General features: G+C 24.3%; 3 protein-coding genes across 4 annotated transcripts; 2 read left to right on the top strand and 1 right to left on the bottom strand.

Annotated features, from left to right (window-relative positions):
- The first annotated feature begins 215 nt into the window (after positions 1 to 215).
- On the top strand, positions 216 to 8,326 carry LOC114123816 (zinc finger MYND domain-containing protein 10). Its single transcript, XM_027986916.2, has 11 exons — positions 216 to 539; positions 605 to 713; positions 793 to 906; positions 1,724 to 1,857; positions 1,942 to 2,085; positions 2,170 to 2,291; positions 2,411 to 2,559; positions 3,675 to 3,812; positions 5,688 to 5,791; positions 7,950 to 8,069; positions 8,148 to 8,326. The coding sequence occupies exons 1-11, from the start codon at positions 454 to 456 to the stop codon at positions 8,194 to 8,196; spliced, it is 1,269 nt and encodes a 422-aa protein (XP_027842717.2). The 5' UTR covers positions 216 to 453; the 3' UTR covers positions 8,197 to 8,326.
- LOC114123817 (uroporphyrinogen-III synthase-like) lies at positions 8,188 to 11,023 on the bottom strand. Of its 2 annotated transcripts, XM_050204125.1 has the most exons (5): positions 10,629 to 11,013; positions 10,153 to 10,353; positions 9,827 to 10,074; positions 9,376 to 9,501; positions 8,188 to 8,419 (listed from the first exon to the last, which is right to left on the bottom strand). In XM_050204125.1, exons 1-4 carry the CDS (start codon positions 10,819 to 10,821, stop codon positions 9,403 to 9,405), a joined length of 741 nt encoding a protein of 246 aa, XP_050060082.1. In that variant the 5' UTR covers positions 10,822 to 11,013; the 3' UTR covers positions 8,188 to 8,419; positions 9,376 to 9,402. The 2 variants fall into 2 exon arrangements, with proteins under 2 accessions (XP_050060082.1, XP_027842718.1); XM_027986917.2 differs by lacking the exon at positions 9,376 to 9,501 and having other exon boundaries at positions 10,629 to 11,023.
- A 1,310-nt stretch (positions 11,024 to 12,333) lies between these two features.
- LOC114123775 (probable nuclear transport factor 2) lies at positions 12,334 to 14,396 on the top strand. The gene is made up of 4 exons (XM_027986859.2): positions 12,334 to 12,565; positions 12,736 to 12,807; positions 14,023 to 14,121; positions 14,182 to 14,396. Exons 1-4 carry the CDS (start codon positions 12,449 to 12,451, stop codon positions 14,293 to 14,295), a joined length of 402 nt encoding a protein of 133 aa, XP_027842660.1. The 5' UTR covers positions 12,334 to 12,448; the 3' UTR covers positions 14,296 to 14,396.
- The last annotated feature ends 4,784 nt before the right edge of the window (positions 14,397 to 19,180 follow it).

Consider the following 19,180-nt stretch of genomic DNA (forward strand, 5'->3'; position numbering starts at 1 on the left):
CTCATCGGGATAAAGAATACTTTACCTTGATGTATTCATTATACTTAGTACCTATCGTATAATAATTATATATATAGTCCCGTATTTTAATATTTTATATCTGATCGCATCCTGCATAGGTATATTATGTATTATAGACTATGGTAGGTAATGTAGGTATACTAAGTAGATATCTAATTCAGTTGTCCTGGATACACAATATACACGTCGTATTACATTTATCACTGTTTGTGCGAACGAACGCGAATGAAACTGAAATACAATTTGAGTTTATTACTATATTATTAGGGACAGGTTAATGGTTACTAAGGAAATATTACTAGAAAAATTATCGACAAAACCTCTTAGAATTTCAGTTTAACTCGATTAAGTTATCTACCTTTTATAATTATTAGTATTATTATTATTATTTATAATTACCTAAATAATTATTAAAGTTATACAGTGTATACTATGATGGATATTATATCACAAAATGATGTTGATTTTTTTATTGACCACATTAAAGAATCAAAACTTAATGAACTTGGAACAAAAATGTAACTATTAATTCATCTTTAAATATTAATATTATATACATACAAAAAAAAAACGAGTGTTTCAGATGGTACGATAGTCATGATCGTTTGCAAAAACTTAACCAACAAGCTACATTGGATGCTTCTGAAGGTCGAGAAGAATATATTAAGGACCAGCTCATCAGTTACGGAAAAGTAGTTAAAGAACTATTACCAAAATTGTGCCTTAATGTCTGATGAAATTTTTATCTTAAAATAAATTTGTACTTTTGAGGTTCCTATTATTGTACATGAAGCTATTTGTGTGGCTATATGGAGAGAAAAAGTACTTCCAGAATTACTATGTATTATACCAAATCCTACACAATCATTCACATTATATTTTATCGTAAGTTTTTATTAAATTAAATTATTTAAGTTCAAAAAAAAAGTATTACAATTATATTTAATTTATTCTTTAAAGTATATTTTATTGATATGATAAGTATTCAGTAAAATGTATGTACTGTGTGTGTGGACCCATGTAGGCCTTGCGGATTAAAGCAGGTTTAGTTACTCATTAGACTCAAAATCGTCTGGACCGGTCCGAACATATCCAAATACACTATAAAAATTCAATTGTAAGAGTTAAATGTCGTAAAAAATAGTAGAAAATAAACATTTTTTGCTTAAATTTAGAAATAAATTTGTTTAGAACTAACTGTTTTAAAAATAAATCTTTTTATTGTAAATTTTGGGGAAAAATTATGAATATGGTGTTTTATTCCAATATAAAATATTTTAATATATTTCATTAAGTAATTATTGTAAATTTATTTTGTTCATTATAATATGTTTTTGAAAAATTATAGTTTTCTTTTATATAGTATGAAGCTTGTTTGTTATTATTTTTATTATTATTTTTGTATTTACATTTCTTTATAAATATTTTTAATATTTGATAAATCATCATTATATTAAATTACTTTAGATTAGTATATTATAGAATTTTTAGTAGAAAGATATTTCTATATTCTTGAGTGATTTACAATCACAACTCTTTTTATTATAAAGTATCAACATATTACATTTTTTTTTACTTTTAATGAGAAAATCGTAAGATTTAAATGTTTAATTATTGTTTTTAAATAATACTGTCTATTTATTATTTGTATAATTTTAAATAATACAATTAATATAATTTTAATTCTCAATTACTATTTAAGTTATTTCATGAAACTGTGGCGGTTGGACTGTTACAAAAGATACTATTTCACGAAGAAGGTGTTCAGTCATTAGGAAGTTATGCTTTGGATCTATTTGACCATGTTATATTTGCAGTCACGCATATAGCTATTGGGTACATACTGTTGATTAAATATTAACAACTAATCTATTTTTTATGTATATAATTATTTCTTTTTCTTTTTAATTATGGGCTTAGAAACACAAATAATTTTCAAATTGGCTCAAAAATAAATGATATGTCAGTAGTAGATGAAATAATTGAACATAAACATAAAATACAATTTGAAGTGGGAATTTGTTGTATTGGCATAATGTTTAACATGTTACTACACATAAAAAAGTAAAATTATAAATCTAAATTAAAATAGTTTTATTTACAATATTATGTAACCAATAAATGTTTTTATGTGTATATCGTATATAGCTTATCTTTATCTGTTACTACAAGAATGACAACTAATAATGATGTACCAATGTTAATATGTCAATTATTAAACGTAAAACCTTGGATAAAGTTGGAAAACAAAAAAAAATATATCTTTCAAGGTAAGTACCTATACTCAAAATAGGTATTAATGATTAATGGTATTATAAGTGGGTACTAACTAAACAATATTTTTATAAACTAGTAAAATTTGTATTTACTTGGAGTGTATTTTTGACAGATAATTCATGGAAAATAATGGATGAAACAAATAATATTATACCAAAACAAGAAGCTCATTTATGGTTAAGTTTACATGAATTTTTTACTTCGGAACAGCTACGTAACAGTTATGAAATAACTCAATTTCGGAAAAAAAATCTTATGCAGGTAAATTAAATAATGAGAAACTTGATTATATATTTATTTTTAAATCTGTTCGATCAATCAATAACCTAAAAACAATAATAGGTATATATTAGGTAGAAAAATAAGGGGCGCAACTCCTTTCACCCAAAAATGATATTCCTCTTTTTGCCCACGTCATCTTTTCGACCAAAAATGATAAAATAGTTTCCTCTTTTCGCCTACAAATAATTGCATTCTTTTCGCCAACAGTTGCACGTTTTACATTTTGGAAACCACTGTCTCAAAATTAACAATTTAAAAAAATCATATAACAATCAAATAGAAAAAATAGAAAAATATATAATTATTAATAATAATTAACATTACGTTTACGTAGGTAATACGTACCTACATAATTTATGGACTGATTTATTATTTATATATATTATACTATTTCGAAGGGTTTTTGATTGTTATTAATATAGTCAGTCGAGAAAAGTGTATAAAGGTATCGACTTCTCTCTCGAAATATATACACTTTAAAAAACGTTATAATTACTTATAAGTTGTAAGTCAAAATTAATATGAATATTTGTATTATTTTACAACAACAAAACAAACTATTTATTTAAGTTGTAACCTGATCATATTACTTATTAGTTATTATACATCGATAACACTATTTTAAATCCTTATTTTTAACATTTAATAAATTATTGTTAATTATAATTAATAATTATATATTTTTCTATTTTTTCTATTTAATTATTATATGATTTTTTTTAAAATTATTAATTTTGAGACAGTGGTTTCCAAAATGTAAAACGTGCATGGTGAAAAGAATGCAATTATTTGTAGGCGAAAAGAGGAAACTATTTTATCATTTTTGGTCAAAAAGAGGACGTGGTCAAAAAAAAGAAAGGTTATTTTTGGGCGAAAGGAGTACCGCTCATAATAAATTGCATATATTAAATATTAATATATCTAAGAAAATTTATTATGAATAAAACATAATATAACTTAAACTATTTATACAAAATTGATAATAAGTAAAAAAATATTTAGTATAGGCTAACCTAATATATATTTTGTTTTTATCTGTTATTTATAATATACCTACTTACATATAGGTATTAATTTTCTTTTATATTAAATAGTTACAACAATTACTCAATGATTGTCTTTTGGATCAAATTCCCCCATTGATACACTTAAAACAATGTTTGTATCGGTTGAGTTTAACAGAAGTTTCAACGGGATTTAAACGCCCTCTTATAATGGAATTAAATGCTGAAGTAAGATATTATAAATAGCAGGGCTTGTAAAAGTTTGTGTAGTAAAAATCATTTTAATACTTTCACTTTTTATGGTACCTTCTACATAATATATATGCTCCTAAAAACGTAATACACTGTCAAAAAGCTTTTAATCACACAATAAAAACTCTTAATAGGTAAAAATAAATCTTTACTTTTTTATAATGAAGTGAAAAAAAAAATCAAAAATCTTACCAATAAGCTGCATAAAGGTTAAAATAAAAATCATTTAAACATTATATAATCATTTTACTTTTCTTTATGCCAATAAATCAAATTATCTCACTCATCTAAAGTCTTGGTAGATTCTTAATTCTTTATATAGGTGATTTTAATGCCAAGCATAATCAATAATATGATGGGTAATAGATACATTAATACAAGGTCAGAAGAAGATTATTTCATTCTTCATTATTAAAAAATAAATTACCTATCTTTTATTTCTCTCGAGTCTCAACGAACCAACTTATTTGCCTGCAGATGGAAATAAATCTAACGATTTTTTTGACTTCATTATAATTTTTATCCCAACTAATAAGTACCATATAATATTATAATAATATAATAAACTTAAAATTTAAATTATTATCGAGTGACCATTCTTCTATATAATAAACCTTAAGAGCCTGATCCTCTTTCTCTATGCCTTATCCCTCTCATCTGATCCTATAAACTAAAATACAATTTCAACGAAAATTGTGCGGAATAACTGCGAATCACTGACATTGAAATTCCTCGTAAATGTCCCCTTGGATCTCGATATAAACAATACAATATTCATTTTAATAAAATCGATTTGAAATGCAGTATCAAGTTCTTCTCGTTCCACTCTAAACAATTAATACACAAACCCAAAAATCAATATTCACTTTCCCCATTTTTAATAAATCTTATATAAAGATAGAACTTGAGGCTAGATATTTGTACCAAAGAACAAAATATCCTAGAATAAAACTTAACTACAATTAACTAATAACTGATCTAAAAATGCAATTAGCAATAGTTTAATTCCTCTTCATCTGTCAACTAAGTACTTAGATATTATTTTTTTTAAATGTTATCCCTGCGTCACTACACAATAGGTCTGATGGAGCAAGTTGTAAATACGGTTTTGTTTTTACTTATAATGGCCCAGGAACACTAAGCAAAAACGTAAACAACTAAAATTTCATTTCCATCTATCTAGACTTATACTTACATTAAACTTTAGTCTTGAAAATAAATTACTCCTATCCACATTAATCATTAGACAGGTATAGTTATAACACATCTAAATTTGGATCCCAGCCAATCCCGTAAACATTTATTTTAATTAATTTAATTTTAACTTAAATACATTTTTTTCATGCGCTTGTTTATAGTTTTTATTGAAGTTGTAGGCGTCTATTATTTTCAGGGTTTCAAACGTATTTATTGGTGTAAAATTATATTGATTATAGATGCCTAAAATCTAAATTGACTATACAGCGATTACTATGAAATGTCGAAAATCTTTTTAGTTTTAAATAAATGTTACAATTTTCTTACATTTTCTAACTGTTAAAAATAACTAAACAATTTGCATAATTAGATTAAATATGCCAAAAACCTTGAAATTAATATAATTTATATTATATGTAAAATAAAATTGCATGTATTGAATCCTATAGAATCCCAAAGAAACGTAAATCTATTTATATTATATACCTATATAGAATTTAAAACCAGTACCTACCTACTTAGCAAATGTGTATGCAAATATATAAACTTACGAGCCTTGCAGATAATTATCAATAAAAAATAATACATTTTAAACAAAACTATTTAAACTATATTTAATATTATTAATTTTGAGATTTTATTTCTTTCAATTAGATAAGGCCTACTATTTTAAACACTTATACTAAACAATGGAAAAAAATTGCTAGAGCTCAAATGGCTTATTTGTTTGGAAATGACTCATATGATGTAGCTAAATCGTAAGTATATCATTAAATTTATAGAATTTAACTTAATTTTTTTTTTCAAAGAGCATGATTAAATTAAATTACAGTAGTATTATTTGTATATAGATTTCTTCCTCTTTAAGATTCTGATTGTATCGATGAATGTTCCTATTTATTTTATGATGTGATTTTTGTATTTTTTATCGCTTTTGGGGTTAGTAAAACTGATTAGATATTCAACTTTGAAGAGTCAAAACTCAAAAGTAAACATTTCTTATTAGGTACTTAATATTCTAAATAATCACGAGAAAAAAAGATGGTCCGGTGGGTATAACATTCAGCTGTATAGTAGGTATCGAGTGAACCTTGAAATGCAATGATAGGTATCAAATGTATACGAAAAACGATTCTGAACGGAGATGATTTGTCAGCCTAGCGCCTAGAATATATTTTCCAGTAATTGGTGAAAAAGGTGGTTTATGTTTAAATGAACTGGATACCATAAAATAAAATCATGTACAGAAAATGCCAATTTAAACAACAGGTGTATGTTTCAAGTTTCTATATGACTAATAATTTTTACTATAACAAAAATCTAAAATTATTTGATATCTAGTAAATTATTATTATAATGTAATTATTATTTTACGTGAAATTTTGATTTTCGTAAAAATCTAAACTTAAGATAAAATTGTTTTAATTGGCCAATCTTAACTTCTTTTATAATTATTGTAAGCTAAACTTATGGAAAACCTTGTATTCAATTTTCAATTACTGGCCACTTAAACAACATTTTTAATTAGCTAGTAGCTTCTCTACCAATAAGTTTGTCAAAGAAAATATAATGCAATTATTGTTACAAAAGAATAACATTTTAGATTCTGAACGAAGTGATGAATGTATTGATTTTACAATGAATGTGTGTTTTTTTTTTTTTGTGTGTCTGTGTACAGCATAACTAGTCGAAATAATGCTCCAATTTCAAACTATGGGGGTGGTTTCCGATGTAAAAGTGAATATCCTTGGTGCATTATAGAGGTAAAAAGTTAACATTTTCCAACAGTTTTCAAAAAAATCGAGAAAAACAAAAAAAAAAATGACGGAAAACGGCAATTTTTACACAAAACCAGTTTTCGACCAAATCGATTTTTTTTTATGGTTGTAATTCAAAAACTAATCACTGAAAATACTTGAAATTTTCACCAAATGTTAATGTCAGTGGTATTTGTATAAAGTTAAATTTTCAAAAAATTTTGACTTTTTTTGAGTTACTTATAGACCACTGAAATTTTCGATTTTTTTGAGAAATTTTTTTTAAAGTGTCGATAAAAAAATTTTTGGACGACCAAAAAGTTTTGAAAATTTAATACAAGGTTCCTTATGAATTGTTTTTATTGTAGCTAAAAAAAATTAAAAATCGTTAGTCACAATTTTTTTTTATAAGCGTTTATAGTTCAAATTTTTACGAAATCTGTCGAAAACGCGAAAATTTGCAAATAATTAGTTGAATAATAAAAATTAATAAAAATAAGTTGAAAAATCATAAAATTTTTTGTGTTCATAACTAAGGATTAAAATTATAACACTAAGTTTTCCATAAGTTTTCCTTCAAGTAGCTATAGAGAAAACTCATAACATCATTATAGGAAAAATTTTATGTGCGTTTGAATTTTAAATTTTTATGAAATTGCGTAACGATAACGATTTATCTTCAAACGATTTTAAATATTTGTTATTATTCAAAAAGTATAAGTCGTAGATACTTGAAAATTTCAAAATATTTTGACTTTTTTTTAGCTATCTATTTTTTTTTCTGAAAAAATATTTTTGAAGTGTTGATAAAATTTTTTTGGCCCTATCAAAATACTTGAAAATTTAATACAAAGTTCCTCATAAGTTATTCTTATAGTGATTAAAAAATTATAAGAATACATAGGCACAATTTTTTTTTATTAGCATTTGAAGTTCAAATATTGACAAAAATTCGTCAAAACCATGAATATTTGCAAATTATTTTGTAGGTATATTTCATAAAAATTTTTGTATAAGTAGCTAAGAGTTGAAAATGTAATACAAGGTTTTTCATAAGTTTAGCTTACAATTATTATAAAAGAACTTAAATTTTGTTGTATTCAGGCCATTAAAACATAGTGAAGAGTGATATCTCTGTTTTATTTTATTTTTATTTTAGTTTAAGTGAAACATATGAACATATTGATCATTTTGAAGCCAAGGAAAATATTTGTGCTCATTGTAGACAACCGGCAAAAAATAGGTGCTCTAAGTGTAAAAAGCAATGGTATTGTAGCCGGTAATTAACAACATTGAATATAATTTATGATAAACTTAAACTTTAAAATAAATTACTGTTATATTTTTATATTTTCAGGAAATGCCAAGTAACCAATTGGGATAGACATAAAACCATCTGTCAGTAACTGAAATATATTTTCTATGTCATACAGAATTATAGAATATATTTTATATTTTGTAAATTAAAGTTATGTATTAATTTTGATAAATCAATACTCGATTGAGTTATTCAATAAATGATTGTATCATCTCTAACATAGACTCTGGTTTTGGTTTTTCACATATCCCAGTTAATATATAACCAGCTTCCTTAATAGCAGCACCTGTAGTAGGACCGATAGCAAAAATCTGTAAAAATTAAAATTATTTAAAAATATAAATTAAACATAGTTAGACATTGCTAAAACTCAATTATTTAAAAAATTTTGAACTACATTACAATCACAAATCAATCTATGTTTTAAAAACAATTGAGATAACTCTATTTCTATTGGAAAATTGAATTTTATTTTTGTTAACTATTTCACTAATTAAATTAGTGTATTCTATCCATTATAAGATTAAATAAGAATATCAATTCATTACATTAAATCTTCCCAATCTTTTTTGTTATTAAATATTAAACTAATTTAATGTTTTTACAGAACATCCCAATCATAGGTACCAAGAACTTGTGGTAATTGGTTAAAAAGTCCGTTTTAAAAAAAAGTTGGACAAAATATTCTATTAAATTTTCATTTATAATTATATTAATTATATAATTTATTATAGAGGTATATACTATGTACATATATATAAATATAATATAAACATAATAGTATGTTACCGAAAACAATGTATGTTACTAATGTTGATAATGACTATTAAATAACAATAACGGCTGATTTAATAAGAAATTAACGTCAATAACTAGTTATTGATGACAATTCCTACTAAATGAATTAAGAAAGTATTGATAATAAAATTACAAACCAAATAGTATATAAAACCTAAAATTTTGGATAAATCATTATCTTATATATAATATATTCTTTATTAGATTGATATTTTTTTTTGATTTTGTTTCTGTAACACCAATATTTCATATTTGTCAATTTTATAAAAAGCTATAACTTATAAGCAATAAAACGATAATATATCAAAAGGTTGATCTTTTATAAATAAGTACGTTCAATAATCAGACCAATCACTGCAGAAGCGCTGAATACAACTGGTAAAGGTGTTTAGATTTGTTTTGATAAGGATTTATTGCTTATAATAATACGAAAATGTTGATAAAACTATGAAATATTAAAATATCTTACATTCTCTATCCTTTCCAGTCATTGTACTCAAACCTTTTGTCCGACAATAAAAATTGAAATCAGACGTTTTAACCAACTTTTTTTAAAACTGATTTTTTGTGCTTGATTCAACTTGTATAATATTATCTTCAAGAAGAAAAGAAGATTAATATGTTACATAAAAAATTTGTAATTTTTACAATTTTCATTTCGCTTTGTCAGTTTCAATATATAAGTTAACTTGCTATCTGTTTTTTAATGTTAACAACATTTTTTGTAATTAATTAAAGTGGTTTTTGGATATTTTAATTTTGAATAGTTATGATTATTTTAAACTATAATATTATACACTTACAACTTAATATAGCAAATATTATGGTGTACCTTCAAATTTAATAATAAAACAAATTCACCTTAATATTAAAACTAAAATCGCTAAATTCTTTAAATTGATCTTTAAATTTATACTTACATATAATTGACTAAATAATTGTTTTGGCATCAAATCTAATATTGCACGAAAGCCAGAAGGACTAAAAAAAATAACTCCTATTTGGTTTTTAATTTGACTCAATAATATATCTAAATTTGTCTTTAAATTATTATGTGGTATAGTCCGGTAAACTTCTATATTCTCAAATTTAACAGTGTTTATATTATCAGATAGTATATTTAGATTTAGATTTCCACATGGAGCTAATAATGGTTTACTTAATTCATCTAAAAATTAAAAATATGCATTAATAATATAAAATACTTCAAACGGTAGGTAATTATTTTTCTATTCTAATACTGTACATTTTAAAATAATAGGTATCAAAGCCATGGCATTGCCACTATCAGCCCCAATTGGCTCAAAACCGAGCTCTTTGTTTACCAGTCGAGATGTTGTTTCTCCAACGACAAATATAGGTTTTTTAAGCCAATTTTCATCTAGCCTACTATCAGCCAAACACTTAATGACTCCACGGGCACATCTTGGACTAGTTATTACCATACCTAAATTAAAAAATTAATAATATTAATAGAGAATTACAATCACAAGTAATTGTATAAGTAGTTTTTTTTAAGCAATTATAATTTGAATCTTTGTGAACACAGTTATAAAATTGATTTTTATTAATTAATTATGATTTATTTAATAAAATATAGAAATTAATGTAGGTATATAAAAATAGTTTACAATTATTTAGATTTAATATAATTGTAAATATGTCAGCATAAAAAATAAAAATGCATATGTAATATAAATAATAACAACAAATTATACTAACCAGAATAATCGTGTGGATTTTGTAGTTTGTGATTAAGGATATCAAAGTTATGATATTCAAATTCTAAAGTGGGTATTAAATGAGCTTCATATCCCTGATTTTTTAAAATACTTATATATGGATCTATTGGCTCATTTTCTTCTGAATAAGCTTTAAAAATTATGAAAGTTGTATTGGATTTAGAATGAGACATACCTTAAATCCGTAGTAAAATAAAACTCAATTTTAGTTGTTAAATATGTTTACAATTAAAAATGTTTAAACATGAATAGTATACATGAATGATAAGTATAGCATAATAAATATATACAATTTATTTTTATTACTGAACTTGAACATTTAATATATATTACAGTCATTGATGAATTACAAATAACTGAAAAACTAAAAAAAATGTTATCAACATAAGATAAAAAAATTATTAGTTATCAGATAGTAATTTATCAAGGCTTATAGATTATTATTATTATTATTATGATTCATAGATAATATAATAAACAGTAATTCCTTGTTATCTATGGATAATCCACAGAATAGATACATTTGAAAATTTATCTTTTCCCATTGAATCAAAAAATGACGTGAACAAATTTATGGTTAAAAATTAAATCCTTATCTTATATTCTCATGTATAAAAAAATAAGCATATTATGCTTTAAAATTTTAGTCCTAATTATATATATATATATATATATATATATAGTAGCTACTTGTTCTATTCTGTGGTACTAGGTGCATAAACCTTATAGTTATAACATATTACAACATATTAAATAATATGAATTAAATAATAAATCATTTATTTATTTATTATTTACAAAACAAACTGTATAACCTTCTAGGTTTTTAGCTATTTCGCCAATAATTTTTTCAACATCCAATCTTATGTTTTTATGAATGTTTTGTAAGCCCATCCAATCTAGACTAAAATTTAAACAATTAATAAATACAACAAATATTTCATTAGTGAAGGGATATTTACTTCCTTCATAAAATTTCTTAAATATGTTTTTAATTTGTTCATACAAGCTAATGCAGTGATATAAGCTAAAAAAAAGGTCTAGGGGAGATATATCACCCTCATCTCAGTCATCTAATAGCGTAAATAGCTACTCGTATGAAAAAAAAAATTAACTTATAGACTTATACAGTAACTTGTTATACATAAATTACAAAGTATGAAAATATAAATTAGGTATCTATTAATAATTTAATTTAAATTTTAAATACTTATATTCAAAATAATGATGGCTTGATATTTAATGTTAAATATAATTCAATAATTATAGGACTATTTAACAAATATGGAAAAAAATACATTTTTGGTAGATAATGAAAATTAAAATAATAATAATAATAATAATTTGGACCCGTTATGTATAAGTACTTTATTTCGAAAATCCTGGTTACCCGGAATTAGTTTACACTTCACAGTTACATAATTCTTTCCCAAGTTGATACTGTTTTCTACATTTCATTTATAATTCATATTTGAGTACTTATGCACTTGTCAATTAAGATAGAAATTTTAGTAATATATAATTGAAAATTTAAATATGAATAAAATATAAATTCACATATCCACAATAAAAGGCAAATCAAATCTTCCCGCTTTTTACGTTGCCTGTTTTCACTTATCAAACGTTATCTGTTAACCTCAACCCTGGTATTAGAAAAAAATTAACGTATATCTGTATTCTGTAGCCTATGCTTATTGCTTGTACTTACAGCTCACAGACAATTCTTGAATGAGTGTTAATGATACACATTTTTTTTGTCGGACTCAAAAATAACCACTGCCGTTCAATTTTACTTAAAATATGTCTTTGAATCAATTAAATCCAGCCTACGAGGCAATTGGAAAAGGGTTTGTACAACAATATTACGTGCTATTTGATGACCCGTCCCAGAGGCCGTCGTTGGCCGCAATGTATAACGTGAGTGTTTTTTTTTTAACATGGTGTGATATCTACCTACTACCTACTAGTAATTTACTAACTTCTGATTATTAATTACTAATGTACTAATGTAAAAACTACTGAATTAATTAAATCACACAGCATTTGAAGTTTAATTATGCACATTATAAACATGTTTTTTTTTACAGCCGGAAACGTCGTTTATGACTTTTGAAGGTGTTCAACTACAGGGTACAGTTAAAATAATGGAAAAATTAACTGTAAGTAATATAGAATAAATATTGAAAAAAAATTATTTAACCCATTTATTGTATTTACATAAAAAAAGAATTCTGAATTTGTGTGCATAATGTCCGAGACCATTCAAAAAATATTAAACACTGAACTTGTAAAAAATAAGTTATTTCAGTACTTAATTTTTGATATGAAATGATTATTATAGTAATTATTATAGTATTTTGTACTTAATAGTTATTTATTTATGTATTATCAACAACCATGTGATAGTGCAATGTTAATTATTGGATTTCGCAAAAAAATTAGTTTATTTTATGAATTTTTACTAACTAGGAAAATATCCATTACTTACAATTATTATCTCTACTCTCAAATGATCATACATGTAACATAATCAACTTATTAATTAATTATTTTTAGAATTATCACTTAAAATTAAATTACATTTTTTAAATTTCCAAATATGGATTTCAACATTTTATTATGAACATTTGTGTTGTACCACTTAATATAATACTTAATTAATAATCTATAATTGTATTATAATTATTTTCAAATATTTTATATCAATATCAGTCTAGATCACCATAATCTTCCTAAAGAATCAATCAAAATATAATTTATTTATTAGAATATAATATTTATTTTATTGTTATTATTATCATAAAAAATAAAAAAGTAGGTATCTTTATATTAAATGTAGATATTTAGTTTTGTACTTGTAATGTAAATTTAATTTGATGAAAAAAAAAAGAAACTTAGTATTATTATTATTATTAAGCATGATACAAGTATTTTTCTTACAAAAACACTAATAGTACAGGTGTTAAATAAAATAAAATAAGTCCTTAACATTGTTATCTTAAAGAATAAAACAATTAAGTACATAATCTGTATATTCAATGTATAAGCATTTTTCAAATTGATGTGAAAATTAATATTTCAACTAATTCTTAACTGTCAATTACCATATTTTTTTTCAAACATAAATGGTTTTAGGCGACATTTACTTAAAATTGATTTATGTTAAAAAATGCTATTGCTTCATGTTGAAAATAGTAATATCTATTAACTTAAAAACAAATAAATATAATTAACACAATAGTTAACAAATTAAAAAAAAAAACACATGTATTTCATTTTTTACAATTTATTTCTTTAGTTATGTGATTGATGTTATTCAATTCTTTATAATTTTAAATATGTATATTATATTGTTCTGTCATATTTTTTTTTAGAGCTTAACTTTCCAAAAAATCAATAGAGTTGTAACATCAGTAGATTCACAGCCAATGTTTGATGGTGGTATATTAATCAATGTCTTAGGTCGTTTACAGGTAAAAAATAAATTATTTATATAATCAAGAAAATTGTTTAATTCATTTTTTATATTCTAGTGTGATGAAGATCCACCTCATCCATTCAATCAAGTGTTTGTATTAAAATCAGTAGGTTCTACTTTCTATTGTGCCCATGACATCTTTCGTTTAGGAATTCATGATACTATGTAAAACATTGTATTATTGTATTCTGTTTAATGTCACTTGTCACTTATATTGTCAATAAATCAGTTTTGGTAACTAATGATTATAAAAGAAACAATTTTTAAGCATGAATGTGTATAGTTTTTCAAAAAACATTTGTATCCTCAATTTAATTAATTTTATCTCTTAAAAAGTTTGATTTGCTGAAATACATTTTTTTTTTTTTTTGGTATCATGTTAACTAATTATAATTTTAATGTAGATTAATACTGATCAGATTTTATGTTTTTGATTTTATTAATTGTGTCTCTACTTACAAAAATACATAGAATTAAAATTGTTAAGAGTTATTTATTTTGAGTGTTCATTAAACAACCAAAAAAAAAAAAAAAAATTAGAATCATTTTGAAGTACATTTAAGTTACTTATTATTGGAATATATTAAAAATAATATGATGTATTTTTGTATAACCTTTAAATACAATTATTACTAATTTTGTATTTTTATTTGTCCCATATCAAGTTCTTTCATATCTTATAGCTTTTTTATTTAAATTTTGTTTTTGATATTTATTGATATTTGATATTACATATCAGTATCACTGATGATTAAGTCTAAGTAATGTGTATGCAATACTTAATTTTAGTGAGTTGTACCATAGCATACAAAGTAATTTGTTGGATATAGGTGTATATAAGTCTTAACAATTTTTTCTCTTAATTTATTTTAAAATATTCACTGTTTTGAGTATTTTCTATTTCAGATTTTATATTTATGCAATACTGTTTGAAACTGAGATTAATGTTAAATGCTAATTTTACATTATGTTATTACAAGTTTGGTAATGCATTATGCATGTATATTTATATTTTATAGCATAGGACTAATAATTTGAGAAAATATTTATCCAACAAATGACATTAAATATTTTATTAAATCATAATCATCATGCATCAAGTCTGATAATATGTTAAGTGTCTTCATTTAAGAATTAAGATAATTAGATTTTTTAATGCAGTAATGCAAATGGTATTGTTATGGATTTAACTATTCCTTGTGGTAAAATTAAAATTGATAAATTGATGTTGGGAATATAATATACTACTACCAGGCTACTAGGTTGGATAGGTGTAAGATTGAAGATTTTATTCAATGTACTAACAGTTTTCTGCCTTTTAATATAAACTTCCACGAGTTTCTTTGTTTGATACAAATTTTCCTAGTAAGTTGTTTATGAATTATTAACCTTGTCAACTTTCTTATTCCTTTTTAGTACAGACTTCTATACTAACTAGATAAGGAACTCGTATATTATTTATATTATTAACATTGAAGCTTGCGTATCAATTTCTGCCATTTTGTCGGTTGGCAAAACATAACATTTCCTATACAAAATGTATTAGAAATAAAATCGTTTTTAATGGTAAAATATAGAAATAAATGAAAAATGATTTATATAAAATATTTTTATTTTTTTTTAAACAACAGGTTTAGACATTAAATACAATATAACATAATCAATATTTACCATATAAAATATCATATTATCATATAATGCTAACCGAAAAACCTAGCTTCAATTGATTGTGGGAGCTCGCTATCTAGTTCTACACAGAAATCTGTGCTTTAAAGAATGGAACTATAGAGCTTAGTCTTATCATGGCCATAGATTTTATTTATTATGGTTTTCTATATTAATATAATAGTGGAAAAGAGTATATTTTTTTAGACTTGACTTGAAAATGTATGTGTTTTTTTCTGAAGGATTAAAAATGCTTCAATCTTCAACTATTAAATAGATTCTTGTAGAAAATTGGATCAGACTAGTACAAGTCAAAATTTTGGGTCAGAAGTGATAGCAATTTGGTACATATATTATTTTTAACATTTATTTGAAAATATACAATCTGTAAAGGTATTTTTACAATTAATATATTTGTAATAATATTTATTTATTTTTTAACATGAAAGATATTATTTCAGACCTATAAATTAAATTTTATTATATATATTGATTATTAAGTCTACACCAGTTTCTCTTTATTCTACTCGGTCGGTTTTCTGGAATGTTGACATAATTAAGGGTAAAATTCAGATGGTAGAATGGTTTGTTAAACAGCCAAACAGGAATGAAATAGCTTGAATGACGATGTTGTAAACCTCTGAGACTGTTAGAACAGCGGTTCTCAACTTTAGTTTAATGGTGACCCAAGATATTTTCCAATTTTTCATGGGATCTTTTTATAAATAATGTTCAATGGGGGAATAAAAAATAACTATTGGATACTCTTAATTAATTAATTTTTGCCGACTCATTTAACATTATTGGCGACCCAGGTAAGGTTAGAGAACCGCTGTGTTAGAATATTTAAAGCTGGTTGGAGCATGTAGAAACTAAAAAGGAACGTTTATAATCAAACGTAATGTTATTGATTGGAAAGTTTATATTTGTTTTCTTAGCAACACCCAATAATTGGATGCTATAAGACTACGTTGACTATTGGTAATAAGTATTATATAGCAAGAGTTTGTTTATAGGTTGATTTTGGAATGTTTTCCAAAAAATGAAAGAGACTTATTGGTGAATCTTGTACCAGCGGCGTATCTAGCCAAAAAAATATTTTGGGAAGGCGGGATTTAAATTTTTATTATAAACGAATATACTTATATCTTGAAATGATTGTATTGTTTTTAATATACAATTAAAACTAATGTTTTTATTTTATTTGCAAAGATAGGTAGGCAATAAACTTATTATTGGACGGCGGTAGGACGTTGCAATAATATTCGAAGACTCGCCTGGCTAATTAAAGATTAAAAATTATTACCTTATGTCCTTATAAGCAGTGCCGTAACTACCCCCCTTGGCGAATTTTATTTTGGTACTTATTTTTGTTTTATTTCATAGCTATCTATAATTTTTATACAAATATAATAATATTACATTTTTACGTGTTAATCAAAATACTGCCATATTTTTTTAAATAATCGAGTCTCAAAACCAAATTACAAAAAAAAAAAATATTTTAATTTAACTCAAATGCACCCCTTCAATATTGCACCCTTGGCGAGCGCCTATAGGTCGCCAACCTCTAGTTACGGCACTGTTTAATAGTTATTTCTACTAAATTATTATTTAGTCGTTCTATAACTTTTTCATCTGTATTTAAATCTAAATCTTGTAATTTTTTAAGTGAGAACGATTTTATAAAATGTTGAATTTCACTTAGTAAAAAAAGTTTAGGGGCGAAGGAAAAATTAGTGAATACTAAATATATTCTTTTAAATAGGTATGTAATTAATTATGAAGAACTTTGTATTAAATTTTCAAGTATTTTGATACAACCAAAAAAAATTTATTTTAAACATTTGATAAAAAATGCTAACAATTTAAATCATTCCAATGAATTTTAGGTGTATTACAATTATATAATTAAAAAATTAGAAACAAAAAATATGTCCTTAAATACAATAGGTACCTACTTACATCGAACCAGTGATAGAAAAATTAAAATTCGTGTGCGGAAAAATAGATGTTTTAAAAAAGAAAACTCATGCCATTATAGAAAAAAATCCAGACTAAATTGATTTTAAAAAAATCAATGAAGTAGACGGTACCTTATGATTAGCAGACACCCTTCTAAACATCATATGAAAATATTGCTTTTAGATATTATGCTCCAATTACATCGTTGGATATGGAATGATTGATTAGCAATTTAGATAATATTTTGAGACCTAATAGACGACATTTAACATTCAATAATTTAAAAAAAATTGTAATTCTTCAGTGCAATATAATTTTGATATTTTTATTATATTTAAGTTATTTTTTCCATAAATGCACTGTTTTTATACAGAAATAGCATTTTCCCTTCATATTTTGATGTTTTCAGAACATATTTTATAAATTATACTTCTATATCTATGTATTTTATTTCACATAAATCTATTACCAAGTCGATGGTCCTAGTCAACATTGTAACACGTAAAAAATATTATATTGTCGATGGACAGTTTACGTATTACGTACAACCATATTCTGATTATTCTAATATATATGTAAATATCTCGACGTATTGGCTGAGAAAAGTTTATGAATATTTATGAAAAAATTGATGAGATAATAGAAATATTTGCAAAAAAAAGAAAAGAAAGTCAGAGTATATAATCTATGAATAGGTACTTAATAAAATATAATAAAACCAAGCATAATATAATGTCTACTGTGTAACTATAAGAGGATGATAAACTCGCATTCCAGATTAAGGTATTCTCTAAAGGCCCTTTAGTAATTTAGTGATAGGTAGCTAAAAAAGTTGACACTCCTGGGTAAGTTTTTGAATCTGTGATTGATAGAGTACTAAAACGTGATACCTACACGGCTACACGACTACACCAATATAATATTAATAACATACCATAACATTTTTTGTTATGCTCATATTATTCCCAGGTGAAGAGTTACAAAGATGGTAGATTATTATAAACTTATAAAATAACCACAATAGCCAAGGTTGTGAACACCTTCTACGCTTAGAATTGTTATTTGTATATGCAATGATTTATGAATTTAAATTTTAACACATTTAACCCACTTATTATAGCAGTGTCGACCTACCCAAGTCGGTTGATAGATCGTGAATGCGGTCGAGGCCCTGAGCTTTTTTTTAGTTTATAATCGTAGCGGGGTGAAGATGAGGATATACACTAATTCACTTATCTTATGATCAATCTTGTTCATAATAAATTTAAAAAAAAAATTGAGGCCCCAGAAAAAAATTGACCGAGGCATTTTATATGCCAGGCCGACACTGCTACTTAGTGACAAGTTACAATTATTGAAAGTCGTAACCTATATTATACGGGCAAGTGACTTTCAAGATTTATTTTTATGTTCTCATACCGATT

The sequence above is a fragment of the Aphis gossypii genome, chromosome 3 (assembly GCF_020184175.1).
Source record: "Aphis gossypii isolate Hap1 chromosome 3, ASM2018417v2, whole genome shotgun sequence".
Lineage (NCBI taxonomy): Eukaryota > Metazoa > Arthropoda > Insecta > Hemiptera > Aphididae > Aphis > Aphis gossypii.